General features: G+C 52.8%; 1 protein-coding gene across 3 annotated transcripts; it reads left to right on the top strand.

The window, feature by feature from the left end:
• The first annotated feature begins 278 nt into the window (after window positions 1–278).
• On the top strand, window positions 279–26,778 carry NLGN3 (neuroligin 3). 3 transcript variants are annotated; one of them, XM_067723546.1, is made up of 8 exons: window positions 279–431; window positions 3,003–3,659; window positions 4,295–4,354; window positions 8,307–8,366; window positions 10,079–10,228; window positions 16,346–16,531; window positions 19,058–19,847; window positions 20,714–26,778. In XM_067723546.1, exons 2-8 carry the CDS (start codon window positions 3,203–3,205, stop codon window positions 21,555–21,557), a joined length of 2,547 nt encoding a protein of 848 aa, XP_067579647.1. In that variant the 5' UTR covers window positions 279–431; window positions 3,003–3,202; the 3' UTR covers window positions 21,558–26,778. The 3 variants fall into 3 exon arrangements, with proteins under 3 accessions (XP_067579647.1, XP_067579648.1, XP_067579649.1); XM_067723547.1 differs by lacking the exon at window positions 4,295–4,354; XM_067723548.1 differs by lacking the exons at window positions 4,295–4,354; window positions 8,307–8,366.
• Window positions 26,779–26,802: the final 24 nt, after the last annotated feature.

The raw sequence follows: 26,802 nt of genomic DNA, 5'->3' as shown, positions 1-26,802 counted from the left end.
AGGTGGAGGTGGGTCTTCGTGGAGTGTGACTGGGGACTCCTGCAGGCAGTGCCTCAGTTTCTCCCTTTGTTTCAAGGTCTCAAGCTTTGCAGGTAAAGTTTGGACTAGCTGCCCCGGAAGATCACCTGACTGTGACTTGAGGGGTGTGAGAGAGAGAGGGTGGGGAGAGAGCTTGAGGAGAGCGTGCTTGAGCCTGGGAGGAATTGGGCCATGCCCCAGGACTTGAGCCATCTCTGGCACAAAAGGAGTTAATGGCAGGGACCGCGCCCCCCCGTGTCCGGGCACGCGCAGCGCGCCCCCTCGGTGCGCGGGCACAGCAGCCAGGCTGCCGGAGAGCAGATCTCGGGGATTCGGGTGCGGAGCCCTTGGCCTGGAGGCGATATGGGTGGTCCGTGGCCCGGTTCAGTCGCTCGCAACAGCCCGGGGAACAGGTGAGGCCGCCTGCCCCGGTCTCTCATCCTCTAGCTGCCCATACCTTGCCCTGATCCTATCCCCCCCCCAATCCTGGGGTGCTCCACTTCCCAGCCAGTGCTCCCCATCCATCTCAACCCCACGTTCTCCATCAGCACCCCTGACCCCCCAATCCTCCCCTGCTTTTCTCCTCCACCTCCTCCCTGAATCCCGCACCCTTATCATCCTCCCGCCCATGGTCCCTCTATTTCCACAGCCCGGCCCGCATGCTCATCAAAATATCCCTCCTGAAGGTCCCCAGCCCCATTCCTGTATAGTACATTGCCAGTCCCCCCTCCCCCGCAGTGCAGCCCCATCTCTCTTCCATCATAGCATCTCACAGCCAGGCTCCCTCCCCCACTCTCTGCAGCCCCCCCCATGGAGGCCTTTATCCTATCCTCCCCCATTCCAATGCAGCTCCGTCCCCCAATACCATTCCGAACCCGCATAGCCCCCAATACTGCAGTTCTTGACACCAGTCCATTCCTGCACAATGCCCCTAGCCCAATACTGCTCCAGCCCAGAAAGTACCCCCAGATGCCATTCTAATCCCCGGCATTGCCGCCTCCCCTTGTCTTCTCCCAAATTGCAAGTTGGACCAGGATGGAGATCTTGGCCTTGAAGACTCACAGTGGGTCCTAGGGTACAAAGGGCGTTTGGGGGTCGGTCGATTTGTCTAGGTGTTCACGGGGGGAGGGGCTGCAGGAAATTGACTCAAAGGAGAATGGCATTTGGTGCGGAAGGGTTACTGGAGTGGGAGGCATCCCGAAAGGGTTAATGGAATTTGCGGGGAGGGGCGGCACCGAGGGGGTTAATGATGTGTGTGTGGGGGGGGTTGCTGGCGGGGAAGCCGTGTGAATGAGCGGTCTGTGCCCCGGAGTTGCCATGGAGACAGTGAATGGGGGGATTGTGTGAACTCAGCTGCGGACTATTCCCCCCCCCATACACACACACACACACACACACACACACACACACACACACACACACACACACACTCCCTCCTGCCCCACCTCCCTACCCTTACCCCTTCCTTCCCCGTCCCCTCCTCCCCTCCACCCGGGTGCATTCTGGGCAGCGTCTGGGATCTAACCACCCATACTTTGCTCCCCTTTTCCTCCGAGCCCCCACCCCTTTAGTCGCTTTGCCCGCCCTCCCTCCTCCTCCTCCTTCTTTTTCTCTTTCTCTCTCTCTCTCTCTCTCTCACACACACACACACACACACACACACACACACACGAGAGACACACACACACACACACACACACACACACATTCTCATTCCCCTCTCTCGGTGGCCGATTGCCGGGCGTTCCCAATCTCCCTCCCCCCACCCCTTCAGCCAGTTCTTAAAGGAGCAGGCCCACAATCTTGGAAGGCGGGAGAAATAGGGGGAAGCTAAATTGTGTGTGTGTGTGTGTGTGTCCATGCGGAAGTGTCTGTGTGTGCCTGTGTATATATGTTGACTGTACAACTGTTTTGTCAGAAGGCCTGTGTGCCTCGAGTGTGTTGCTGTTTCTGTTCCTGTCTCCACCTATGTGTCACCATTATGCTGCATGTGTCTCTGGATATTTACCTATGCGATGTGTGTGTGATTATGTTTCAGTAAGTCTCTGCGTGTGTCTCTGAATGTATCTCTCTGTGAGTCTCTGGCTCTGTGAAGCTCTCTGTCTCAGAATGTGAGACTATATGAGGCGATCTCTGTGGGTTTGGATTGTATGTCTCTGTGAGTGAACATCATGGTGTCTGTGGTCCCGGCTTGCTCTCTCACTCCCTCTTTGAGTGTTTGTGAGTTTATTTCTATGAGTCTCTGAGTGTGTGTCCCCCGCACTCTGCTGTTTATTTTACACTGGCTGAGCATCAACAATGCCTAGGGTGCTAGGCAGAACGCTTTCTGCCTCAGTCTCTGGCACCCCACGTGAATTAGAGATAGCTGACAGAAAGGACCAAGGCTTAAGGATGTGGGAGCAGTGAGGGCTTTGAGAAATGTACAGGAGGGTCTGGGGACTCTGGTGAATGGCTGTCCTGCCCCCTGCCCTGCCAGAGGGAGACGGGGTCTCTCTGGGGGCCCCTTTGCCTATCTGCTGTGTTCCCTTCTTCTGCCTTAGTCCCGGAGTGAGGTTCACAATCCTACCGTCTCCTGAGGTTGAGGTCCCTGTGTGGGGTCATGGGTCTTGGGGGGCTAGGAGCTCAGTGTCCACGCAGCGTGCCCAGCTCCATTTCCTGTTCTCCCATCGCCTGCTACCATATGCTACTCTGGTTCCAGCTGACCCCGATGAGCTCCATTGGCTGAGGAGTTGAAGTCGGGGACTGGCAACTTGCAGTGGCAACAATTGTCAATCTGTCGACCCCCTTGGCTTTTCCAACCATGGCCCGGACACAGCAAGTGGCTCTGACTGGCAGTGGAGATCGTCTGAGGGTCCCTGGAACCCCGGGCATGGGAAACCTCTCCTAACTGTAGGAGAGTAGCCCAAGAGCAGCAGGGCCCCAAAGACCCACTCCATAGCCCTCCGCGACCATCTTGGATGACGCATACTTCCCTCTTTCCACAGGCCTGTCTGGCCCTGAGGGAGTCCCCTTTCTGAAGCTGTGGTGCTCGGAAGACCTGCTCTCTACGTTGCCGGGCACCTGTAGGTGTCCCTCGAGAGCTCAGTTTTGAGGTTCAAGTCAGTGTGGCCATGAAGGGGCTGCCTATAGGGCTGATGCTGTGACCCCGGAGTCTGCCTTTCCTGCCAGTCCCCCGGCCCGGAACATGTGGCTGCAGCTTGGCCTGCCCTCGCTGTCCCTGAGCCCCAAGCCCACAGTTGGCCGGAGCCTGTGCCTCACCCTGTGGTTCCTGAGCTTGGTGCTGAGGGCCAGTACCCAGGCCCCAGCACCCACAGTCAATACTCACTTTGGGAAGCTAAGGGGTGCCCGGGTACCATTGCCCAGTGAGATCCTGGGGCCTGTGGACCAATACCTTGGGGTGCCCTACGCAGCCCCCCCCATCGGCGAAAAACGTTTCCTGCCCCCTGAACCACCCCCATCCTGGTCGGGCATCCGGAACGCCACACACTTTCCCCCAGTGTGCCCCCAGAACATCCACACAGCTGTGCCCGAAGTCATGCTCCCTGTCTGGTTCACGGCCAACTTGGATATCGTCGCTACTTACATTCAGGAGCCCAACGAAGACTGCCTCTACCTGAACGTCTATGTGCCCACGGAGGATGGTGAGTGCGGCCAGGCACTGTGCCCTCCTTGCCTCCCACCCGCCCCGCTGTGTTTGTGGCTGGCATGTGGTGGTGTGCCCTGCTGCATGCATCTGTCTGTCTGTGAAAATGCTTCTAACCATCACTCTGCTTGGCCTCCCCCTTCCTCCTCCCTGTTCTTTCCTCTCCCAGCATTGTCTGAGCTCCCATGTGTGAGTGACACTGTTACCAAGAGGGGCCTGGCCAGGCCTGAGAGCTTTGACAGGTCTAGGGCCAGGTGCTGGATGGGGGTTCCCTGGGGGAGTATGGGTCACTGCTGGCAGCTGCCCGCGGGAGGATGCTGGCGCCACCAGGCCCCCCTGTTGCCATTCCACCTGCTCGGAGAGGTGGTAGGTGTGTGTGGCCAAGGGAGCTGGGTGTGTGAGGGGGGCAGGGGGCAAGCCTGGTGGGCAGTGCTCAGGTGCCTCCTCTTTCACTAGCTGATACCTCCTCCCGCGGGGGTCACACTAAGGTAAGTGACAGAAGCAAGGAGATGGTGGGACAGGCTCTCTGCCACGTGCCGCCTGCAGAGCAGCTCTTGGGGCCTGGGGGGGTGCGGGTGCATGCCCCTGGGCAGAGGCCTCCTGTTATTTTTTAGTTTTTTATTCATTTTACAGTAAAGCGGATTTCCAAGGAATGCGCCCGAAAGCCCAACAAGAAAATTTGTAGGAAAGGAGGTAGGTAGCGAGCCGGCGGGGAGGGAGAGAGAGAGAGAGGGAGGGCTGCCTGCCCACCTGCCCTTGCCCCCGAGGACCCAGCCTTCCTTCAAGTAGCCCAGGCTCAGGGGGCGGTCGGTGAGCAAGCATAAGCTCCATCTCATCCGAGGGCCCCGGCTGCTCTTCAGGGAGGCTCTGGTGGCCTAAGGCAGGTCCAGAGCAGAAGCAGCAACCCCATTTCTTCCAACCTTCCCAGCCCCAAAGTCCACCCTAAAGTGTGTGCCAAAGACAGAGCCAGTGGTTCCCTCTGGGACACCTCAGGAGAAACTCTAAGCCGCCAAGATGGAGCCAGAGGCTCTGACCTTTGCCTGGTGAGGGAGCCACCAGCTCATCCTTCCGTGCTCTTTCCCGGATTGAAAGTCGAGAGTCAACTCTCCAGCCGTGGAGCTTAGACCAAACTGTAGCCAAGTGTAGCAACCCTGCCCACCCACCCCACCCCCGCCCACCACCTCTGGCCAGGGCCTAGCTGAGTGACCCGGGCTAGCCTGGTGGCAGACCTTGGGGGTCTCCAGGAACTGTGCACTCTGAAGGAGGCACGGGATCCCGAATTGCAAACTGACCCTCTTTCCGGGAGGAATCTGTCACCCTCCACCCGTGTAATAATTCTTCCTGTTCAAATACCACTTTGTTTTCTGCAAAGCGCTTGCATACTTACCTCAGAAAATCCCCCCTCCCACTTCTGTGGAAGCTTATGAGGCAGGAATTGGTATCCCAATTTTACAGATGAGGAAACAGGCCCAGGGGAGTGACTTGCTGCTGCTCAGGGCCCCGTCGCTGGTCTGTGGCAGGGCCTGGACCATAACCTGGGTCTCTTGACCCTCAGGGCCGTGTTCTTTCCACTGTAGCATGCGAGGCAACTCCCATCTGGTCCTTCCCACCTCCCCTACTCTGAAACAAATGGTGAAATGTGGATGGGTTGAACCGAATTGGAAACAGTAAGACTAAGGAACAAGTGGAAAAGCACAGCCTAGTCCCTACAACCCTTTGGCAAGCTTGGAGTTTGTTTTCCTTTGAAATCATAGGGCGGGGTTCCCCCAAGTGGGGTTGTCAGGATTCCTGGGACTGAGCGCCCCCTACTAAGTAAGAATCTCTGCGGGCAGAGCCCGGCGATCTGCCTGTTGCACTTTTGATGCTCACTGAAGCTTTGAGTGAGGTCTGCTGCCCTGGGGATAAGCGTTACACCACCTCCCCACACCCAGCCCAGGACCTCACACTCAGAAGGCAATCAGTAAACATGTTTTTGCACGAATGAAGACGCATTGCGGTGCCGCAGAAAGAGTATGGGTCTGGGAGCCACAAGCCTGACCGAGTCCCAGCTCTGCTGCTCACTCACAGTGAAACCTTAGACAAGTCTTTTCCTTTGAGAACCTCTGTTTCTGCATCTGAAGGTGGTAGGGGACTATTCTGGTCTTAACATTCCATTAACGTATAAAAGATTTCAGGAAGAGGGTCTCTTAAACCTACTGCTACTAGTTACTTGCTTACTTGGGTGCAGGGTGGCAGAGGGGGAGGCGATGACATTAACCATTTCCTAGGAGCAATGATCCTCCAGGGCACCAGTAAGAGCCTAGGGCAGTCCAGTCCAGTCCAGTCCTGAGAGTTTGGCTAGAGAGCCAACTGGACGCTCCAGTCAAGTTCAAACACTTACCAATCGTGATTGTTGACTATGGGCAAGGTCACGTGCTAGGTGCTGTTGGGATGTGGAGGGATACGAGGTGGAGGAAAGATTTAGAAATAACTGAAGACCTGATCGCTACTCTGAGGAAACTCCTAGCCTAGCATTGAAACTCAGCTGGTTTAGCTAAGCCCCACAGGCCGAGCTGGGAAGTGGGTTCCAGACAGCGTGGGAGAGGGCATCTGGTCATTTAGCTGCTCAAATGAGTTCCCTATCCAGGGCCTGTTGGCCATTTGGAACAGACTTAAAAAGTCTGCCTCTCGGGGGACCCGTCCCCAGAGGTGGTTAGGGTTGTGATGTGTGCAGGGCAGGCAGGGCTGGCCTGGCTGGGCTCCTGCCGCAGCACAGTTGTTGGGCTGGGGGACGGTGGTCGAGCTGGCCCGGGGGTGGGGGACAGGCGTGGCAGCAAGGAGTTGCTCAGCAAGTGCTAAGCTGAGGGAGCAAAGGCATCTGTAAGGAGGAAGCTGGGACAAGGCAGCAACCCAGGGACATTCCCAGAGGGGGGCAAACGGGATGCATCTTCTAAGTCGGGGTCCAGGGGAAGCGAAGGATTTCTTGGGGAAGATAAGCCCTGTCCCCCAACCTCCACCCCCATCAAGTTGGAGGGAATTCATGTTTAGGGATGGGTGATTCCTTGCCGTTCGGGGGGCTGTCTGCTGTGTGGGTGATGATGCCCCATGTCCCACAGGGTTTCTGAGGGCAGCACCGTCGTTGTCAGGTGTTAAGAGGGTAGGCGCCACGGGAGGTTCGGGAAGCCGGAGGCAGTTTCTGCCCCTCAGGCTGGGCTCTTGCCCTGGTTGAAAAGCCATTTTGTAATTGGAGGGCGGCTCCTGTTGTGATTAATAGCTGTAAGGGAACCCAGACCAGCTGAGAAAGAGGGCTATTTGCTGCCTCCAGGCCGAGAGTATCTGACGTCTTAGACAAGAGGATAAGCCCTGGGGTGCCAACAGAATGACCTCCGTTTCTACACACTGACAAGCACCCAGGCGGTGGGTCCTCTTTCTCAAAGCCGTTCTCATGATGAACTTCTCACCTCCTTAGAATGAGAAGGAGAATTGGGGATAGCTCACCCAGGCCCTAAACGTCTCTCTTCTCTCCTCGGGTCTCTTCTTTTCTCTCCTTCCCTCCCCTCCCCTCCACCCCACCCCATGCTCCACCTCTTTCCTGACTTATTTTTTCCCTTCCCTTTCCCCCCGTCCCAGAAAGGTGGCATGGTGCAGTGGAAAGACCATGGGCTTTGGAATCAAGCAGACCTGGGTTTGGATCTCACCTCTAGCACTTCCTAGCTGTGTAATCTTAAGCAAGTCACTTTGCCTCTCTGAACCTCAGTTTCCCCATCAGTGAAACAGGAATAAAGATAGTCCCTCCCTCAGTGGGGTGTAAGGATCAGACAGTAAGGCAGAAGTAGAGTGTCTGGCACATGGTAACCATTCGGTACATGGTAGGAGCTGCTACCATTATTCCTATCTCTGTTTTTTTCTCTCTCTCTCCCCCTCTCTCTCTTTCTCTCTCTCTCATGTCCCTTTTCTCCTTTTCCCCTTCCTTCTCTCCCTCCCTCCCTCTCTGGCTCTCTTTCGATCTCAGAGCAATGCTTGCTGCTCTCAGGCCTGGTTCCTGTGGGCAGGAACCCCATTTGCCATTACCCAGAGCAGGCCCCAGTGAGGAAGACCGGAGGGAAAGCTTCATCTCCCATTTTCTCCTGTGGGAATCAGGGTCAGCTGAGGCCCAGCTGGAGCCTGCCCACTGGGCCCGAATAGCTCAGGGCTGGGGTCCCTGGCTCTGCCTTAACAGCTCATATCCGTATCTACACGTGCTGGCGATGCCGCCTCTCACCTTTGGTGCCTGCCTCTGCTCTCCAGCTCAGCCTGCCTGTGTACACACGTGCAGCCCCTTCCACCCAGGAGAAGTCCTTTCCCTGAGTGGGCCTCTGGCTCTGTGCCCTGGCCCACCTGCTGCTACCTCCTTCCTAACTGGGAAGGTGGTTGGTTGAGACAGGCTGTTGGGGACAGAGAGGTGCAGGGAGGCCAGCACAGCAGGGGCCTTGCAACACTGTCATCCTGATGAAGGTCTGGGCCTCAGCCCACCCATTCCCTCAGTTCTTGCCATCCCTCCTGCCTGTCCTGGGCCCAGGCCCAGAGCTGGCTTGCTGGGCCACACTGCAGTCATGCTGTTTTTGAATTCTCTCTCTGTTTTGTTCTCTGTTCTGTGCTGTTGTGTCTCCCCGTGTCTGGTCCCCAGGATCCGGCGCTAAGAAACAGGGCGAGGACTTAGCGGATAATGACGGGGATGAAGATGAAGGTATTTGGGGGCTGCAGGGCGTGGCGGCTGGTGCATGGCACAGAGCCCCTCCCCCTCTCGATGGGGAGAAGCCCCGTCTGTCTGTCTGTCCGTCCGTTGGTGTGTTTCTGTTCCTGTATGAGGCCGTTGGGCTGTTCATCCATCTTTGGCCTGGTCGGCCACTGGGAGTTCCAGGGTGATGGACACGGCTGGCGGGAACAGGGCACCACGAGCAGAGCCATGGGGAGGGCATCCTCCTCGCCCCGGTCCCCACTGCCCAGAGACAGCTTCCTCCCCCATCTTCTGTGGTTCACGGGCACCTGCCCCTACTGAGCAGCAACGAGAGTGGAGAGAAAGCAGGACTGAGGGGGGCGGGGGCGAGGAGAGGCACAGAGGAAACGGAATGGCGAGGAACCCCTGTGTTTCTGCGGGGAGGCTGGCTCCTGGAAGAGGGGCCCAGCAGGATGCTGAACTGAGGAGTGAGGCAGTGACAACCACAGGGCCTGGGGAACAGCGCCACCTAGAACCTCCTTGGCCTTCACTCAGAAAGAGAGAGATGGCCTCAGGGCCAGGGGCTGCATTAGGTTCAGGACAGGGCCACAAGGACTGGGCCAAAGCACCGGGCTGAGGCCAGGACGCCACAGCCCGGTCAGTGGATGGCATAAGATCCTTGGGTGACGGTTGAACCAGTCTTCCTTCCTCCTCAGGAAAACAGGTTGTGTTTGCTCGGCAGCAGAGAGCATTCTCTTCTACCTCCACGCCCCAGACCTGGCCTGGGGGCCACACAGCTCAGGGGGGCCCACTGGTGGCTGGTAGGGCTGTGCCGGTGCGGCAGAGTGTGGTCCAGCTCACAGGCCGAGAGGCTTCAGGTCGAGGTGATCAGGCTGGGAGCCTTCTCGTGGCCGCCCAGCCCAGTCGCCGCACTGCTCGGGTCTTGGGAGCAGCCGCTTAAAGGTCTCTCGTTGAGTGGCCTCTGCGGAGGCTCCATCTTCATCTTAAAGCTGCCTGGGGGCAGGCTCTCTCATCCTTAGTTCTGCCCCCACCTCTTCCCCATCCCCAGTGTTTCCAGTTAAGTCTGCCTGATGCCCGGGGAGAATGGGGTAAACGAGCACGTGGCTGAGAAACCATGTCAGTGAGGTTCTCCCCGCCACAACACACACACCCCATCTCTGCCATTCACTCCCCTGTCCCCACATTCTCCCTTGTTCTCTTCCTGTGCCACCCCCTATTCCCGCCCCTCTTGTCTCTGTCTGCACTGGGGGGCCAGCTGCTGCCAATGGCCGTATTTCCATGTAACTGGTCTAGTCCTGGGGGTTTCAGGGCTCCCCAGCCCCTGCTCTCTAAAGCCATGTCAGGTCCCAGGACTCCTGGGTGCCCGGGGCAGGGACTCACTGATCCAGCTAAGGGACCTGCCCTTTCTCTTCCTCCCTCCCCCTGTCCCCCAGGGCCCAGCCACGGCCTCTGTAGACCTAGCTGTATCAGGAACGCCTGGCTGCCTTCTACTGGGAGGCACTTGAAACCAGAGTCTTTAAAAGCATCACCGACGTCCAACTTTCTCTGGCTGATGCTCAAGCTCCGGGCTGAACAGCCCCATGAGTCCTGCCCTCAGAGATGGCGGTGGTGTCCTGGCACCTGGGATAGCTTTGCTGCCCACACCCCCCCACCCAGGGCTGGCGGGGGTGGGGGAGGAAGGGCAGCCTACCCAGCCTGTGTCTCACCCCTTCTCCTTGCAGACATCCGGGACAGTGGCGCTAAGCCTGTCATGGTCTACATCCATGGAGGCTCTTACATGGAAGGGACAGGCAACATGATTGACGGCAGCGTCCTGGCCAGTTATGGCAACGTCATCGTCATCACCCTCAACTATCGGGTTGGAGTGCTAGGTATGGTTCCCTGCTGGGTGCCTAGAAGGAAGCCTGGGTTCTCAAGGAGGGAGGAAAGAAAGCTGAGGAGCTGAGAACAGGCCGCCTTGGTTCTCTAGCTGGTGCTAATGACCATGGCCACAATGTTGTTATCCCATAGCCCCTACCCAACTGCCCGGGGCTTCCCCACAGTGTCCCTAGGCCCGTTCCTGGAATGTTGAGATGCCACTGGAAACTCAATTCAAACTTCACACCTTCTCTTAGGTCTCCAGCCAGGTCTCTGGTTCCAGACTTTTGCCTGGCTGAGTTTTGTAGAGTCGATTCATTTTCTGGTATCCTAGCCTCATCCCGACCCACCCACCCCACATCCCTAATCACCCCACACATGCACAGATACTCCTTCTAGCCAATCACATATCCACACACCCACGTACCCTCACATGTCCACCGTCCACCCTGCCCACATCCACCAGCATGCATCTATTTCTCGCTCACCCCCCCAAACATACATACCCATACACATACAGACCCCGACATCTACATCTACAGACCCCCTCACATATATGCACATTCCCCCACCACTCCATACACACTGCACACATATAGTCTCCCTGATGCACATATCCACATACCCAGATGCCTCTCTACACTCCACATCCACACCGCACATCTACACAGATTTCTCTCACCTTCCATGGACGCATACACACACACACGTTCCCATGTATCTCTCCCTCCACATCTCTGTATCCACATCTGTGCCCACATACACCACAAGTGCCCCCACGCTCACGCTTTCCTCTACCCCCATAATACACTCTACACAAAGACCCACACCCTGCACGTCCACATCCGCGCACAAGCCCCACATATATACACCTTAAATGTACACAAATGTTCCTTTCACACATACACGGGCAGATCCACGTCCCCCTACACACCCCACTTCCACCTCTCCTCCAACAGCCACACACACACGTATGTCCCTCACCTTCCCTACACAAACACGAACCAGCGTTCCCCTCCCTACACATGTGGGAGCCATACCTGCACGTCCACACCTCCCCAGCCCATAGTACACAGATACTACGCACGGACCCCTCATATCCCTGCTTCCACATCTACGTACACATCCCATGCACTACGCTTACACATCCCCCCTTAAACACACACCCACAGGCCCCGATACACGTACCCGTATCACATACACACACACACTCTTCCTATACACATCTGGCATATATATGTCCAATACATACATATTACATATTCCTACCCCACGAATATACACGCATCCATATCCCCACACCTGGTCTTCCATATCCATACACGTATACACACTCATGCACACCCCACACTTACATATCCCACATACACACATTGCACATTTATTCTACTCTCTCCACACATACATCCCCATACACTCCCACCCATTACACCATCTTCCTCCCACACACACACACTTACTTCCCAAATACCTCCTGATACACACCCATATCCCCTTCCCCACACATACTCTGTCACCCACATGCTTATTTTGGTGATTTACGCTGCCCCTCTACCCTGTGCCTTCCTTGGTAACTGTTAATGCCTAACTGGCCAAGGTCTTGAGGTAAACAAGTGCCTCAGAGAGGGCGACCAAGCACACACGGCCTTGCTCCCTTTCGGATGCTCACCCAGGCCTCTGAGGGCACACGCGGCCCCATAGCCCTGGAGTGGCACAAAGAAGCCAACTTCCTGCCCGGAAGGCTGGGGTCCTGAGTCCCAGTGGGTGTCTGGGCTGTTTCTCAGGTCTGCAGGCCTGGGTGCTGAACGAGCAATTAGGCACGGCTTACTCCAGGGCTTGTCGGCTGACAGGACCCTATTTTAATTTGCTTTTGAGTATGTTGTGGCTTTGGCAGTTGGCATCCCAGAGGCCCCAGAGCTGCGTTTCACTTCTGGGTGCATCCACGTACACGGAAAGGCAATCTTCTCTTGACTTCCCCTTAATACTATGTGGGATAGCAAGACACCTTCTGGGGGTTCAGATGAGAGAAATGATATTCCCAGAAAAAAGTGGAGCCTGCGTTCCCTTCAGCGGCATCTGGATGCTGGGTGTGACATATGCAGGGCATCTCCCTGGCCTCTCCACAGTCTAGTGGGCTTTGGGTTTCATGGTTCTGCCACTGCTCCTCTGTCTCTCTGAGTTGCCACAGACATCATGGCAAGGCTCTGTTCTGTAAGCTGTTCTGTCCTGTTGAGAAAGGGGATCTGAGTCTCTGATAGTAAAAATGGTACCATGAAGGTGGCTGCAAACCCACACGCTTGGGCTGCATAGTTCCTGAAGAGTAATGCGTATACAAACGTAATCACACACAGATACACAGGCACAAGTGCATGGTTGTTGAAGGCCAGAAGTAACTGTGTTACTTTATTTTCTAAATGAGGGTGACAGGAAATACTCAACTCGGTTGCTTTTAAAAATTATCAACACAAAGCTCCAGTCTCTAAGGATCAATGGAAAGCACGGAGAATACTAAGAATATGCTTCAGTTCCAAATGATCGGACCAGGTAGGAATGAAAGAAAAGAGAGAGTGGAGCATCGGGGGAGAAGAGAGGAGAAAATAAGGAAGAGAAGGAAAGGACGGGAAAGAGAAAAGAGGATACGAGTGACACACAGAAAGGAGGCGGAAAGGAGACAGAGGAGAGACTCAAGATTTGAAGTGTCAGTTGGGAGCTGTGGGCTTCACGGAAGGCTATTATTGCTGGCGAGCGCTCCCTATGATATCCTGATTTGCTGATTACTTCACAACCCTTCAATTGCTCTAATCTTTAAGCTTGTATATCAGAAGTTCTTAACCTTTTGGGGAGTCTTGGACCCCTTTGAAATTCTGATGAAATCTATGGACTCTTCCCCCAAAAATGCATGTGTGTGCACACACACACACACAGAAGTTATTTCATGGATCCCGCTGAAACTCATCCACGAAATTCAGGTTAAAAGACCCCACCACCACCACCTTATAACCTCCTCTCGTTTGGATAACCAGAACAGCACATCTCGGGGTAGGATTTTTATTCTTTGAGCTTAAATAGTTAATGATCAAACTAATATTACCCAAACCTCAGAAGGAGCCATAAACTGAGATTTGGCCAGAAGTTCCCCACCACTTCCTGTGTACCCTTTAGTGCCTGCTCTGGAACACAAATGTAATCAATAAGCCGCTGATTGGATTCTGGGTACATTCAAGATGTTTTTGTCTCTTGGCGCCAGATTTAGAACACGGGTCTGTCTCTGAATCTTGGGGATTTTGCTGTAGAGCTGAGGCTCTGTTGTTTTGTTTCCCAAAACATCCCAGAACAGGTGGCCAGTTTTGGACCTCAATTATATGCATTCATTCACCCTCCCTCCCATCAGCTTCTCTGAGCCCTGAGCCCAAGCAGACGGTTTCCTCCAAGGTGCTTCTTTAGACATCTTGGTGATTCATGTATTTGGAGAATGTCACAGGCTATTCCATGGATCCCATCCAAGGCAGAGGGGTAGCTATAATCGGAGAAGCCCCCACTGGGCTTGAGACCAACAAAAGAAAGGGACCCCAGCAGGATACAGGACGTGGATATCCCTGGGGCTGAGGAAGTAGGGGCTTGCCGAGTTTTATTCTGGGTTTCAGAATTTAATCCTACATTCTTGCTCAGGTACCCTTCAGGCAAACTGAAAACCTGATAAATGTCAAGCCTTGGGTGACACAGATACCTGGTTTTGATACAATGTGCCAGATTCCCCTGTCTTCTGTTGACAAGCAGCTTACCATGCACTGCAGTATAAACTTGGGCCCAGGGAGACTGGCTCAGATTTGCTCTAACAGTTTATGGAGTTTGGTGTTTCAGCCCTCATTCTCACATGGTTTCTGTGGGTGACTGAGTTACTGGGGAGCTAGTAGCGAGTGATCGCTCTCCCAGACTGACAGGTTTTTGTGTGCTTGTGGTCGGCGACGTTTTCTGTATCATCCGCCTGAGCCTGTTGGATAGAGCACTTCAAGCAGGACGCTTGTAGTAGGATGGTTGGCATGACGTCATCCACAGGCTTCAGTGCCTCTTATCCTGAGGTTTGTGGGATCTGAGGGAGCAGAGAGTGATGGTCAAATCCTCCACCCAGCCCTTTCAGACCTTTGTTTCTAACCCAGGGAATTGGTACATGTTGGAGAAATCTACTGCACCCAAATGCAGGCTCTTCATGCTGGTTAGGACAGACGTATTTGACACATTTCACTGAACGATACCTTGGCAAAGACCGAAGCCAAGTCTGCTATTGCGAAAATAAGAGAAAAGGGAGAGAGAAAACGGGGGAAGGAGAGAGGAGGGAGAGAGGACAGGCAGGCTAAGAGAAACACATAGTGATTTTTGCTGGAGGGTCGCAAGGCTTGGACAGCCGGGATGGATCTTGGTCAGCATACTTTAAGACTTGCAGGAGCAACTTCAGCTTGTGAACGAGCCAGGCAAAGGAGAAGCTGGTTCTCTTGTCTAGAGGAACAAGAGCTCCTCCGTTCATCCTCATTCAGGCTTTCTCTGATTCCTTCTCATTTCCTCATCGGGAACCTGGGGCTAAAGAGGGCTTGTGACTAGGTCCTGGGAGGAATAACTAAGTACTTTACATACTTAATTGCACCAAAGGTAAATTAATAACACACTTGAAGAGGGTGAAATGAGCTCTTTTACAGAAACTAGAAACAAAAGGACTCAAGAAAGACAGTGATGGGGTCTTGTGCCTGCCTGAGTCTGTTTAAGGTCAGCTTCTGCCCGTGGACTACCAGGACCGTCAGAGAACTCTCTGTGAGCTGAGGGAGCCTCCTCAAACATGGCCTCCCACAAAGTTGATCCCAGGGGCTACAAATGAGCTTTTAACTGTGGGGTCAAAAAATACTCACCCAGGTATAGGTTTCCAATGTGTAGGAGCACCACAGCTACCCACTTGGAAAGAACCTTTCTAAAAGCCTAGGGCAGGAGAAGATAGAGCCTTCCAAGTAGACTAAGGATCAGGGAAGAGAGAAAAAATGAAGCAGCAAGATCAGACTAAAATGGAAGCAGGGTGGGGGGAATATAGGACATCTCTGTGGGATAGCCAGCAGGTGGGCGGGAAGGTAGTTGCCATGGCAACAAGTCTCCACAGCAGCAAATCCCAGCAGGTGGGTGGGAAGGTAGTCTCCATGGTGACATGTCTCCTCAGCAGCAAATCCCAGTGGGTGGGCAGGAAGACCTGTTTCTGTGGTAACCGCACTGCACTGACTTCCCCATTTCTCCACTAGAGGAAAAAGATGGTCTAACCCAGTGGTTTTCCAACTTTAGCAGGCATCAGAATTACCTGGAGAGCTTGTTAAACACACGGATTGCTGGGCCCCATCCCCAGAGTTTCCGATTCATTAGGTCTTGGAGGAGGGGGAAGTGAGGACCTGCCGTGAGAATGAAGAGAAGGGGGCATCCGAGACCCTGGAAGGAAGTGGAAATGGATGAACTTGGACAGGAGGGGCAAGGAAGGCTTAGGAATTGTAGCCTCTTGGGATCTTCACTTCCTCCAGAGAGAGAAGGATGGGGAACGAGAAGTAACTATAGATGTGTAATGTGCTGAGCATATTCGAGACGCTTATGTTCATTTTATCCTTGTTACAACCCTTTGAGGTATTTTATCCCCATTTTACAGAAGAGGAAACTAGAGCCCAGAGATTCTCAATAACTTGCCTAAAGCTACATGGCCAGTAAGTGGTAGAGCCAGGACTCAAACCAAACTGACTCCAGGGTCCCTGCTCTTTCCACTCTATCTTGCCAGGTGCTAGGGTAAAGTCCCGGCTGGTACATCAGGGCAGAGGATGCTGGGTCCTGGTCATTTGCAGTTCCTGCAGTTTAAGTCTCCCAGCTGGAGGCATCCCTTTTGAACGGTTTGGAGACCTCACCTTCCAAACTGGAGAATGGGTGGGAGGTAGGAAGCCAATCCTTCCTATAGTGATGGCGCTGGTCCTTGCAGAAAGGAGCAATGGTTAATGCTAGCTGGGTGGAAAGAGCTGCACTGCATGCTCATCCTCCATCCTCATGCCCCCAACTGTCACCGTCATCCAAATCCTCCATCCCTCCACCTTCACTGTCCTCGTGCCCTTTGTTGAATCCAGGTTTCCTGAGCACTGGCGATCAGGCTGCCAAGGGCAACTATGGGCTCCTTGACCAAATCCAGGCCCTCCGCTGGGTGAGCGAGAATATTGCCTTCTTCGGTGGTGATCCCCGCCGTATCACCGTCTTTGGCTCGGGCATTGGCGCGTCCTGTGTCAGCCTCCTCACGCTGTCGCATCACTCTGAGGGTGAGTAGCTCTTGGAACGAAACAGGAACTAGACAAGTGCTGGCCGCCGACCCTGAGCCCCAGTCCCTCCAGGCTCCAGGGTACCCAATTCCATGTCCCAGGAGCATCCAGGGGAGTCAGCAGCCCTCACCTGCCAGCTCGGTGTCCCTTTGGGGAGAAGTGGAAGGGAAATGTTTCTCGAGGGGAAGATGTAATTCTCCCACTGTGAGAGAGGGAAGGAGAGAATCCCATTTACATCTTGAGAAAGGAATGTTCTCCTGATGTGGGAGTCTTATTGAGGAGCGTGGGAGTAGAATGTCTCTCTCTGAAGGACAACGGCTCTTTTTGGGCGGGGGCGGGGGGGAAATCTTTCCGTGTGGGAAGGACACATGACTTCGGGTAGAGCTCTAGAGTGGAAATTAGTTTTTAGGTGTAAGAGACATTCTCTGCCTTTCTCGCTGAAGAACAAGTCTGTGCAAGACGGGAACTGCCCTTGATGGGAGTGGGGGTGGGGATGGGGGGGCAGAGATGGGACCGAAGTGAGGATTACAAACCTGCGGGTGGGCTTTGCCTGAGGGATGTCGAGCTCTTATCAGACTCCAGACCAGACCTCTCCCGCCCCCGGGCTGTACAGCCCCCTCTAAGGGAGACTTTCATTTTTAGCCCGAAGGGAAACCTCTCTCCTTGCTGTGGGTCCCCCTGCCAGTGACCCTTCCAAGGGGGCCAAATAGGGCCTTTTTTTTGCTCAGCAGGAAGTGTTCTCTTCATTCTCTTCACCTCTGGACTATAAGAGCCCTTTCTACCTCTGAGAGGCAAAGATGAGCTTCTCACAAAGAGATCTTCCCAAAATAAGTGTCCTTCTCCAAGATAAGGAAGGCCGTAAGAGAGGACAGGGTTTATTACTGAAATCAACCTTATGAGTTAGTGATATTCTAACAGAAAGACTTGCAGTCTCTCTTTGAAGAAGGCCTGTCTTTCTGAAGAAGAAAAATCACCTTCTCTGACCTAGAAATTCTGTCTCTATCCCTCCAGGGACTCCATGAGGGGAGACTAAGGTGGGATGTAGGGAATGTTGGATGTACATCCCTCCTTTAGAATATGTTTCTAGGTGACAGTACAGGAACGGGAATTCCTTTTTTCCACCAAGGAGGGTGAAGTGACTAGTTGTGAGGGTGCCTCTGTTTGGAAAGAGGAACGGTGCCTCCTCTGATTAGGGACTATTTCCCTGGGAGGAGAAGGCCTTTCCTGGTGTGCTGCTATTCTCTGTCTCATAGGGGGCCTGTGTCCCTGGAGACCTGGCTGCTTTTAAGATTTATTCTCTTGGGACTTCCCCGGTGATCCAGAGGTTAAGACTTTGCCGTCCAGTGTATGGGGTGCAGGTTCGATCCCTGGTCCAGGAGCTAAGATCCCACATGCCTCCTGGCCAAAAAACCAAAACAGAAAACAGAAGCAATATTGTAACAAATTCAATAAAGACTTTTTAAAAAAAAATCTAAAAAAAAGATTTATTCTCTCTGTTTTTCTGTAACTGATTAATGGAGAATAATCTTTCAAAAAGTGAGGCTCACTTAAGTACTCATCTATATTTCTCTCCCTCTCTTTTTCACCCATGCAAACTCCCTTTCTCTCTCTCTCTCTCTCTTTTTTTTTTTTTTGGCCGCACCATGCGGCATGCAGGATCTTAGTTCCCTGACCAGGGATCGAACCCGTGGCCCCTGCATTGGGAGCATGGAGTCTTAACCACTGGACCACCAGGGAAGTCCCGTAAACTCCCTTTCTCTTAGAGGAACAGAACTGTGCACCTGAGGGCCAGGTTCTCCCTTACTTGGGAATGTTGGGGCCAGAGAGAGAATGATACCTTTTTCCCCTAGGGGGGAAGAATCATCTACTTTTTGAGTTTGGGGGACTGGTTCCCTCTCACCTAGGGGGAAATTTGGATCTGAGGCATCAGTAGCTTCGGGAAAAGGAAAGTGTCTGTGGAGGTTACAGCCTGGGAGGGCACGTTCCCTGGAGACTTTCAGACCATAGGGCCTTTGCCCTTGGGAATCTTTCCCTAAACTCCCAGAATGTGAGGCTCTCTCCTGTCTGCATTTCTCATCTCTCATGAAAAAGACCCCTTTGTGGTGGAAGCGCCAGCTCCCTGGTGGTGTGCTGGCACAGAGCTGGGCCCAGCTGGGCAGGAAGCAAGAGGGGAAGACAAGGAGAGATAAAGAGAGGGAGCATAAGGAAGCTGATGTCTGGGACCCAAGGGGTTAATTCTTCCTGGTGTTTCCTTAACCCCCAAGTTACCAACCATCACCCAGAACAAGGAAGCAAGAAGCAGGCAGGGGATCAGTCAGGAAAGGAGCCCAACAACCCATCCTCTGGTCCTAACCCATCATTCCAGCCGAAAGGGTTACTTGTCCTTTGCAGTCCATTCAACCCAGAGGGCAGCCTCAGTAACAAAGGAATGAGGAGGTGTTCGATCTGTCCCTCAGGGACAAGCAAGGGAGGCTTAGGCTGTGAGAGACACGACAGATCTGACCTGGTGCTGCTTATTTTCTATAGGGCTTTTCCAGAGGGCCATCATCCAAAGTGGTTCTGCTCTGTCCAGCTGGGCTGTGAACTACCAACCAGTGAAGTACACCAGCCTGCTGGCAGACAAGGTAGGCTGTAACGTGCTAGACACCGTCGACATGGTGGACTGTCTTCGGCAAAAGAGTGCCAAGGAGCTGGTAGAGCAGGACATCCAGCCTGCCCGCTACCATGTGGCCTTTGGCCCCGTGATTGACGGTGATGTCATTCCTGATGACCCGGAGATTCTCATGGAACAGGGCGAGTTCCTCAACTATGACATCATGCTAGGCGTCAACCAGGGTGAGGGGCTCAAGTTTGTGGAAGGGGTGGTGGACCCTGAAGATGGTGTCTCTGGCACTGACTTTGATTACTCAGTCTCCAACTTTGTGGACAATCTGTATGGCTATCCTGAGGGTAAGGACACCCTGCGGGAGACCATCAAGTTCATGTACACAGACTGGGCAGACCGTGACAATCCTGAGACCCGCCGTAAAACACTGGTGGCACTCTTCACTGACCACCAGTGGGTGGAGCCCTCAGTGGTGACAGCTGATCTGCACGCCCGCTATGGCTCGCCTACCTACTTCTACGCCTTCTACCATCACTGCCAGAGCCTCATGAAGCCTGCTTGGTCAGACGCAGCTCATGGGGATGAAGTACCCTACGTTTTCGGTGTCCCTATGGTAGGCCCCACTGACCTTTTCCCCTGCAACTTCTCCAAGAATGACGTTATGCTCAGTGCTGTCGTCATGACCTACTGGACCAACTTTGCCAAGACCGGGTAAGGAGAAACTGGGGGTTCTTCTTTGGGACCCCAGCATGCCCTCCCCTCTGCTCCTCTATCCAAACCTCTTCCATCATCTCCCTTCCTAAGACAGTCCCCAAATCTTGATTTGTAACCCCTTCATCCCTCTTCCTACGTCCCCCTTTCTAGTCTTTCATGCCATTTCCTTCCCTTAAAAATTTTGCTGGGCTTCCCTGGTGGCGCAGTGGTTGAGAGTCCGCCTGCCGATGCAGGGGACGCGGGTTCGTGCCCCGGTCCGGGAAGATCCCACATGCTGTGGAGCGGCTGGGCCCGTGAGCCATGGCCGCTGAGCCTGCGCGTCCGGAGCCTGTGCTCCGCAACGGGAGAGGCCACAACAATGAGAGGCCCACATACTGCAAAAAAAAAAAAAAAAAAAGTAAAAAAATTTTGTTGAGGCTCAGAACTCAGCATTAGGATTGAGCAGGAGTGAGAGTTACTGGCAGAACTATGGGATTCAAGGTTAGATGGTCGGAGGCCATGTGAAGTGGGAATAAAGTACATTCAGAAAGAACTTTTAAAGGGCACTCAGAAAAATTGGGCAGCTGAAAAGATTGATGGGTGCTCTGTAGCTTGTGAGAAGAAGAAGCAGCGTCCTATAGGTTGATCTCACAGGATGGGCGTAGGGAAGGATGAAATGGTTTCCATGATGTCACGGGCAATAGGAGTTCAAGGCCTGGGGACAAACAGGGGTATGGACAGAGGGAAGGACCCTGAAAAAGATGGAAACGGTGGGACATTTTGGACTGGGAAAGGGGTTTAGGGCTGGGTGTGAGAGGAAGAATCCTGGACCCTTTCCTTGTCTAGGTAGAGTGGTGACCCCAGATTTCCATGTGGTATTTCAGGGATCCCAACAAGCCGGTCCCCCAGGACACCAAGTTCATTCACACCAAGGCCAACCGCTTTGAGGAAGTGGCCTGGTCCAAATACAATCCCCGAGACCAGCTCTACCTTCACATCGGCCTGAAGCCAAGGGTCCGCGATCATTACCGTGCCACTAAGGTGGCCTTTTGGAAACACCTGGTGCCCCACCTATACAACCTGCATGACATGTTCCACTACACGTCCACAACCACCAAAGTGCCACCCCCGGATACCACCCACAGCTCCCACATCACCCGCAGGCCCAATGGCAAGACCTGGAGCACCAAACGACCAGCCATCTCACCTGCCTACAGCAATGAGAATGCCCAAGGGTCCTGGAACGGGGACCAGGATGCAGGGCCGCTCCTGGTGGAGAACCCTCGTGACTACTCCACTGAATTAAGCGTCACCATCGCCGTGGGGGCCTCCCTCCTCTTCCTTAATGTCCTGGCCTTCGCTGCCCTCTACTATCGGAAGGACAAGCGGCGTCAGGAGCCCCTGCGGCAGCCCAGCCCTCAGAGGGGAGCCGGGGCTCCTGAATTGGGAGCTGCTCCCGAGGAGGAGCTGGCAGCACTGCAGCTGGGCCCCACCCACCACGAGTGTGAGGCGGGTCCCCCCCATGACACCCTGCGCCTCACTGCACTGCCCGACTACACGCTGACCCTGCGGCGCTCCCCTGATGACATCCCACTCATGACCCCCAACACTATCACTATGATCCCCAACTCCCTGGTGGGGCTGCAGACATTGCACCCCTATAACACCTTTGCCGCAGGGTTCAACAGTACCGGGCTGCCCCACTCACACTCCACCACCCGGGTATAGCTGCAGCCCAGAGCACAGCATATATCCCGGCTCTGTCCCTCCCGGATCCACGAACACACACACACACACACACACACACACACACACACACACAGACATATATGTATACGCACGCACCCACACCCGACAGCAGACCCACCTGCACAAACATAGACAGATGTGGGCATGCACCCGCATGTGCAACAACACAAATAAGGAAGTAAACCTGAACAAACCCTTCAAGTGGGGACGCAAACAAGTCCTTGGGGAACTGAGGACCCGTGGAACAGCAGCTGAAGCCGGCTCCCCGAGCCTGACCACAGACACTACTGGGGAGCCTGAAGCACCAGCTGGACACCCCCTTGGTGCTCGCCTTCCACCTCTCTTGGAACTGCACCACCGACCAACTCCAGACTTGGGAGCTTTAAAGAGCAGAGTAGCTCTTTCTCCCCCAGACTTGGTCTTTTTTCTGGGTCTTGTTTTTATTGATTTTTTAAAAAAATTTTGGAACAAATGCTTCTCCAACCGATGGGTGCAAAGAAGCTCCGGAAGGGAGGGCTCCAGGCCCAGGTCTCTCTGGCTCTGGAACTCCCAGTGCTCACACAATCCGACCAAGGAACATGGCCCCCAAGAAACAGGTTCCAGCAAAACCATGGGGAGAAGGAGGAAGGGGCTCTCACTGGATGGGGTTGGAGGGCCTTAGGGGGCAACTTGCCAGCCACCTCTGTATCTCTGCGGAGGGCTGCAGAGACCACAGGGTGACCTGCGTCCCCCAGAGGCCAGGAGCATCAGCCTAGCTAGACCAGGCAGGGGACTGCAAATTTGGTGAAGGAGGTTTTGTGGAGGCCATGTGATTATCGGTGCCCTGGGTACAATCTGGGTTCTGCCTCTGCCCTTGGGGTAATGCTATCAGAAGTTCGCCCCATTTTCTTTACAGAGTCTCTTTTGTGTCTGTCATTTCTCTTTCAAAAAGGTGGTGTTTTTTGTTGTTGTTGGCTTTTTTTTTTTTTAAAGAAAAGTTCTTAAAACACTAACGGAAACCCACGGAGTTTGTCCTTTGTAAAAATTTTAAACACAGTGTCTTGATATAAAAATAAAAAATCCAGTTAGCACTCCCAACCTGCCTCCCTTGCACAGGCCTTGCCCAACAGACCTCCTGGCAGGGCGCCTCCCTCTGCATCCTGTGCCTTTAAGCTGATACAAGTCTGGGCAGCACACTACCGGCCCCCTTCACGAAGGCCTCTCCAATCTTAATCAGGTTGCAGTCCCCACCCCCCTACCCCCCCCACGCTCTGGGTTCCTGCAGCTGAAGCCTTCTCTCAGCACCTCGGGCCTCCTAATGAAACATCAAAAAAAAACACTTCCTTCTTCACTGCACCACTCTGCTGCCGCCGCCACCACCCGCCGCTGCCTCTGCCACTGCCACCATTGCCACCACCCTGCCCTCGTCCTGGACTGGGGGCTGGGAGGAGGTCTGCCCTCTAACGTGCTGAAATTCTTTTTCGTGTCTGAATCCAGTGCAGCATCAGATATGTGGACTCCCTGGCCTTGGGTGACTGACAGAGCAGGGGCCCTCTCCTCCCCAGAGATACTGGTTTCCTGGTCTATGAATTAAAATTGGAGAGGTCACTGGGGCTCTTGGAGCATTCCTCTCCAGGATGGTGATCAGTGGCTCCCTGTCAACCCTGGGGGACAGATTCAATGGGCTCCACAGAGTTAGCATTATGGTATCGTATTATTCTCAGTGACTTGAAGGACTGAACCAGGAGTCTGCTCATCAAGTGTGACAGTTGGGTGGGGTTGCTGACACCTCAGAAACCAGGAATAGAATTCTTCAAAGTGACCCTGACAAAATGAGGGAGATGAACCAACACAACAGGATGATGTTCAGAGGGGACAAACACAAGGCAGTACAAAGACCAAAATCGAGGACTAGTATACTAATATGGTACGTGGGGACAAGAGAGATGGGCAATGATTGACTTGACCCAGGTTAGTTAAAAAAGAAAAAAAGAACTGGGGGGAGGCTGGCAGGGTGGGTCACGAGTTGAATGAGTCTGAGTCCGTAGTGTAGAACTGGTTTTCTCTTCCCTCCCTGCTCCCTCCCACCCTCTTCTTTCTCTTCCTCCCTCCCTCCCTCCCTTCCTTCCTTCTTTCCAAAACTAACTCAAATATAGCATATCATTGGGGCTTCCCTGGTGGCGCAGTGGTTGAGAGTCCACCTGCTCATGCAGGGGACACGGGTTCGTGCCCCGGTCCGGGAAGATCCCACATGCTGCGGAGCGGCTGGGCCTGTGAGCCATGGCCGCTGAGCCTGCACGTCCGGAGCCTGTGCTCTGCAACGGGAGAGGCCACAACAGTGAGAGGCCCGCGTACTGCAAAATAAATAAATAAATAAATAAATACTAGCATATCATAACAAAAATTTAGGATGGAATCCCTGGGAAGTAATCAGAATCCGAATTTTTAGAATTAGAAGTAACCTCAGAGTCATGTAGTCCAACCCACTTATTTTATAATTGGGTAAATGGGCTCAGAAAAGCACAATGTCACAGTGTTAGAAACAGATCTAGAATGCAGTCCAGTAACATATGACCTTTCTCATGCTCCTCAACTTTCTCCACTCTACCTAGTATTGGTTAGGCCTTTGAAAACAGTCGTGGGTCTGCCCTTGGTCAACACATTTTCAGCATATGTAGAAAAGCTGCAGAGGGTCTGGAGAAGAGCAAAAACAATGTGCCAAAGGACTAGGGTTTTTTTTTTTTTTAAATTTAGAAAGGAAGAAGCTGATGAAGTAACATTCAATAATTGTAGAGCACCTACTATATGACAAGTGTGCTATATACCATCTTCAAAAATGTAACTCTTAAATAAGGACAGAGCTGGTGATCTGTTCTCCATTTCTTCTGAGACAGATAGAGGGGAAAAGATTGTTAAACACACGGCAAAACTTTGCTGTAGATAGGAGCTGATCATGGCACGTAGTAAGTCCTCAATAATAATTGCCAAATTGAGTGAATGACTAAGGGAAACCATGGTGCTCACCTTCCTGAAGGCGGAGAGGGCTGGGTTACGTGACCATTTTAGATCAATTCAGAGTCTTTGTTGTCATGATCCTTTCATTGCTCCATGTCAGATATTACCAAATTGGGCCTCCTCTTATGGGGTGTGTGTGTGTACCCCCAAATTAGGAGGCTTTCTAGTTGGGAAGATTTAGACATTGCTTCTCCTCTAAGAACTCAAGGTGCCATAGCAAACCCAGCTCCAATCCTATTTGGGACCCATCAGTGAGAGATTACAGTTGGTCTTCACACCTTCAGAAGGTCTGAGTGACCTCCAAGGCAGGCAGGGTTTCAGTCTAATTGACAGTCAGTGCTGTCCCGGGGTGCCTTGAGTGTTCTTGGCCCCCTTGTTGACCGCCAGCCCTGAGCCCAGCTAAGAAAGCCCAGGTTCTTGTTTAAAGGGCTGAGGGTATAGTTAGATTTGATTTCACACTGCAAAAATCATTAGTGCCTAGACCAGGTCCAGCCTGCATCCCTAGATTTATCTAGTTTCTATATTAGTCCTTTGAGGAGCTGGACACAGCTATCTTGGGATCTGAACTTGTGGTATGTGTGAAGGGCCAGAGGTTGGTCACTGTGGAAAATCTCTGTAGGAAGTGAAGATGGTTATCAGGACTGTAGGCCAGGCCCTGTGCTGGTTTATATACCATGAGGGATAAAACATACCCCTTTTGGTGTGCATACTGTCAGGAAGACAAAACTGAACTATGATCAAATGAGTGACATGCATAATCTCTGTGACTTCAATTGTATGCTAAACGTTAAAGGAGTTACAGAAATTGCAAGAAAGGCTATGATGAGATCTGGGTAGATGGGTGGAATAGTGGGCATTCCAAATTGGGAGAAAGTCCTCAGCCAGAGCATGGAGATAAGGTCTAGATGTGCTTGAGGAGCAGTGAGGGAACTGACTTGACCGAAGTAGAGGGTTCAAGTTAAACGGTGGGAAATCAGATTGGAAAGGTAGGTTGTGGAGGCCTTCATAACAGCTGAGGAGTTTGGGTGTTACCAGATGAGTGATGGGGCGCCCTTTTTCATTTGCTAATGGTTTTACAGAGAGGAATCAAAACCTCCTAGGCAACCTTTGTGTTCCTTCTCTTCTGCAAAGAGAAGGATTTTCAGAGTCAAAGGGACAAAGTGAGCCCCAGAGAGAGGCTCCTCAAGGCAGTCTAGTCCCAGAGAGCCTTTAGCTGCTCTGAGCAACTCCATCTCATAGTTTAGGTCAATAACAGCCCAGGGCATTATGATGACCTGCAGCTCAAGTTGCAGGACAACTGGTGATGTCTTTGAAAACCCCATGGAGGGTGAAAGGGATGCACACTGCTGTGGTGTCACTGAGATCAACGAGTTAAATATTGATTGAAGGCAAGATTCGAGAACAAATGATTAAAAGGAGGATTGGTGAGCACTTACAAAAGGAAGAGAAGATCACTCAGCCTCTGCATGGATTCAGGAAAAACAAGTCATTCCCCACTCAAGCTCATTTCCTTTGATAGGGTGACTCGATGGGCAGATGAGGAGAATGCTACCCCTACAATGTATTTGGAGTTCAATAAAACGTTCTCTCACCATACTCTTGGGACAATATAAAGAAATGTAGGGATTCTAAGCGATTCTTAAGCAGTTGAACGACCACACACAAAAGGGTTCTTTCTGTTTTAATGTCACTAGATCAAATTTGAAAATTACGCATAGCTGGGAGAGAGAGCCAAAATGTGAGATGACAGAAAAAGAATTCGTAGAGCTGTCAAGAGGCTGGTATGATATATACCAGTCATGAGGCTGGACTCACTATAGCAAAATCAAAGTTTACAGGGACAAATATGAAGTCACCTATTTGAATTCCAAAATGTAACAGTACAACCGTAGGAAGTGAGAGACGTTGCTTAGAGGGTTTTAGAATAAATGAAAACTCTTCATGATCCATGAGTCAAAAGCACGGTTTGGTTGTTACAAAAACTATTGTGGGGACTTCCCTGGTGGTCCAGCGGTTAAGACTTCGCCTTCCAATACAGGGAGTGCAGGTTCGATCCCTGGTCGGGAAGCTAAGATCCCACATGCCTCGCGGCCAAAAAACCAAAAAACAGAAGCAATATTGTAACAAATTCAATAAAGACTTTAAAAAAAATGGTTCACATCAAAAAAACAAATCTTTAAAAAAAAAAAAGTATTGTGACCTTGGGCTGTATTAATAAGAGTATAACGTC

The sequence above is a fragment of the Pseudorca crassidens genome, chromosome X (genome assembly GCF_039906515.1).
Source record: "Pseudorca crassidens isolate mPseCra1 chromosome X, mPseCra1.hap1, whole genome shotgun sequence".
NCBI classification, from domain to species: domain Eukaryota; kingdom Metazoa; phylum Chordata; class Mammalia; order Artiodactyla; family Delphinidae; genus Pseudorca; species Pseudorca crassidens.
This window is presented reverse-complemented; position numbering and strand designations above follow the sequence as displayed.

Coding starts and splice junctions, on each gene's coding strand:
- NLGN3 (XM_067723546.1), top strand. CDS start 3,203: ATGTGGCTGCAGCTTGGCCTGCCCTCGCTGTCCCTGAGCCCCAAGCCC. Junction 8,367..10,078: donor TGACGGGGATGAAGATGAAG/GTATTTGGGGGC, acceptor TTCTCCTTGCAG/ACATCCGGGACAGTGGCGCT. Junction 10,229..16,345: donor CTATCGGGTTGGAGTGCTAG/GTATGGTTCCCT, acceptor TGTTGAATCCAG/GTTTCCTGAGCACTGGCGAT.